General features: G+C 61.4%; 1 protein-coding gene across 1 annotated transcript; it reads right to left on the bottom strand.

The window, feature by feature from the left end:
• Nucleotides 1-1008: 1008 nt before the first annotated feature.
• Nucleotides 1009-1674, bottom strand: LOC101623150 (histone H1.1). The gene has a single exon (XM_004694872.1). It carries the CDS (start codon nt 1672-1674, stop codon nt 1009-1011), a length of 666 nt encoding a protein of 221 aa, XP_004694929.1.
• Between the last annotated feature and the right edge of the window lie 151 nt (nt 1675-1825).

The raw sequence follows: 1825 nt of genomic DNA, 5'->3' as shown, positions 1-1825 counted from the left end.
TGACAGGATTCACTGGAGAGTGGGAAGCAGAACCGGTAGATCGACTGAAATACGTTGCTGAGGAGAGCAGCGGGTGAGACAGAAGTCTGCTTCGCCAAGTGGATCACCTCCCTGGCCGCCAGGGCTGCCACAGCTTCACAGTGCTGAGATTTTAACCCCTGCGCTACCAGAGGCCCCTGGAGTGGGTTTTACAAAGTTAACCTGAGTAGTTGTTTATATAAACAGAAATCTGTCAGAGCTTCTGCTCTCTAGTTCTCAAACTTCACGTGCCAAGCTCCCTCCTTCCTGACCTTGGCGCCAGCTAGCCGGCACTCGGCAAATCCACCCAGATTCCGGCGCTGCGCGAACCGGGACGCCCCGCGTCCTTAGCGTTTCGCGGGATGGCTCTGCCTTCCTGGCAAGGCGCATGCCGCTGTGCAGGGTTCGGGACCCTCCTGGCCAGCGCTCATTGTCTTATCCACGGACCGCGGGCCCGCCCCACCTGAGGAGGGCGTGGCAACCCAGATGGGGCTGGTCACCCCTTTTCAGCGATACCAACCTCGGCAGACTGCTCGGTCAATGTTGGCCTCGGGGCCATAGCACGCGGTGTAGACATCACAGGGAGTGGAAGGTTAACTGGGGGCAGACAAGTGGGTGCACTTGCGAAGCTGAACCCCGGGGAGCTGCAGCCGCCGCTGCAGGTATTTTGCTACATAGGTGGGATTCATCTCGCGCGCGCCCCCGCCCCCACGCGGCCTGCGGGTGAGATTCAGGCAGGCCACAGAAAGAGCCTGAAGCCACCCAGGTAGCGAGGCCAAGACCCCCCAAAGGAGCGATTCGCTACGACCCCGGAGCCAAAACCGCTTACTTGGTGGCCAGAAAACCCGGGCTGCCATCTTAGGCGGCGCCTGAGGGGCGGAATGGCGCATACTGGCGATAGGAGACGCAGTGTGTCTACCAAGCTCTTTCCTTGAGACATGTTGGTGGCTCTTAAAAGAGCCGTTGGGTTACAGGACTCCTCCAACTAGCTTACTTTCTCTTGGGCGCTGCCTTCTTGGGCTTGGCGGCCGTTTTCGGCTTGGTCACCTTCGCCTTGGCCGCCTTGGGCTTCACAGCCTTGGCCTTGGCGGGGCTCTTAGCCACCTTCTTGGCCTTCACAGCCTTGGGCTTCTTGGGGCTCTTGGAGGGCTTCTTGGCCACCGCAGGCTTCTTGGCCTTTTTGGGAGTCTTAACCCCCTTTTTCGCGGTAGCCGCCCCCGTGGCCTTTTTAGGCTTCTTAGGAGCGCCGCTCGCCTTGGTTTTCGAGGCCACCTTCGTGGCGCTCGGCTTGGCGTCTCCCGAGGCCGCCTTCTTGTTGAGCTTGAAGGAGCCCGAGGCGCCGGTGCCCTTGGTCTGCACCAGGGTGCCTTTGCCCACGAGGCTCTTCAGGCCCAGTTTGATGCGGCTGTTGTTTTTATCCACGTCGTAGCCCGCGGCAGCCAGCGCCTTCTTGAGCGCCGCCAGGGACACGCCGCTGCGCTCCTTAGAGGAGGACACGGCCTGCACGATCAGCTCAGACACAGAAGGTCCCGCCGACTTCTTCTTGGCGGCGGCGGCGGCGGCTACAGCCTTCACGGGTTTCTTCGCCTTCTTGCCAGCCACGGGCTTCTCAGGAAGCGTGGAGGCGGCAGGAGCCGGCGGAGCGGTCTCAGACATGGCGAGAGGAGAAAGTTAACTGCTAGACTCTAACTGGGAAAAAAGACACCAAGGGGCCCCAGCGCCGCTTATTTATAGGGCGGGGTCGCGCTGTGATTGGTGCGCTCCGGACCCGCCCCTCCCCCCGGACTGTAGCGCCCCCTAACGCCGG

Source organism: Condylura cristata, unplaced genomic scaffold, assembly GCF_000260355.1.
Source record: "Condylura cristata isolate star-nosed mole 26May11 unplaced genomic scaffold, ConCri1.0 scaffold00048, whole genome shotgun sequence".
In the NCBI taxonomy this organism is placed as follows: Eukaryota; Metazoa; Chordata; class Mammalia; order Eulipotyphla; family Talpidae; genus Condylura; species Condylura cristata.
This window is presented reverse-complemented; position numbering and strand designations above follow the sequence as displayed.

Excerpts from the sequence above, each read along its gene's own strand:
- LOC101623150 (XM_004694872.1), bottom strand. The coding sequence starts at position 1,674 with ATGTCTGAGACCGCTCCGCCGGCTCCTGCCGCCTCCACGCTTCCTGAG.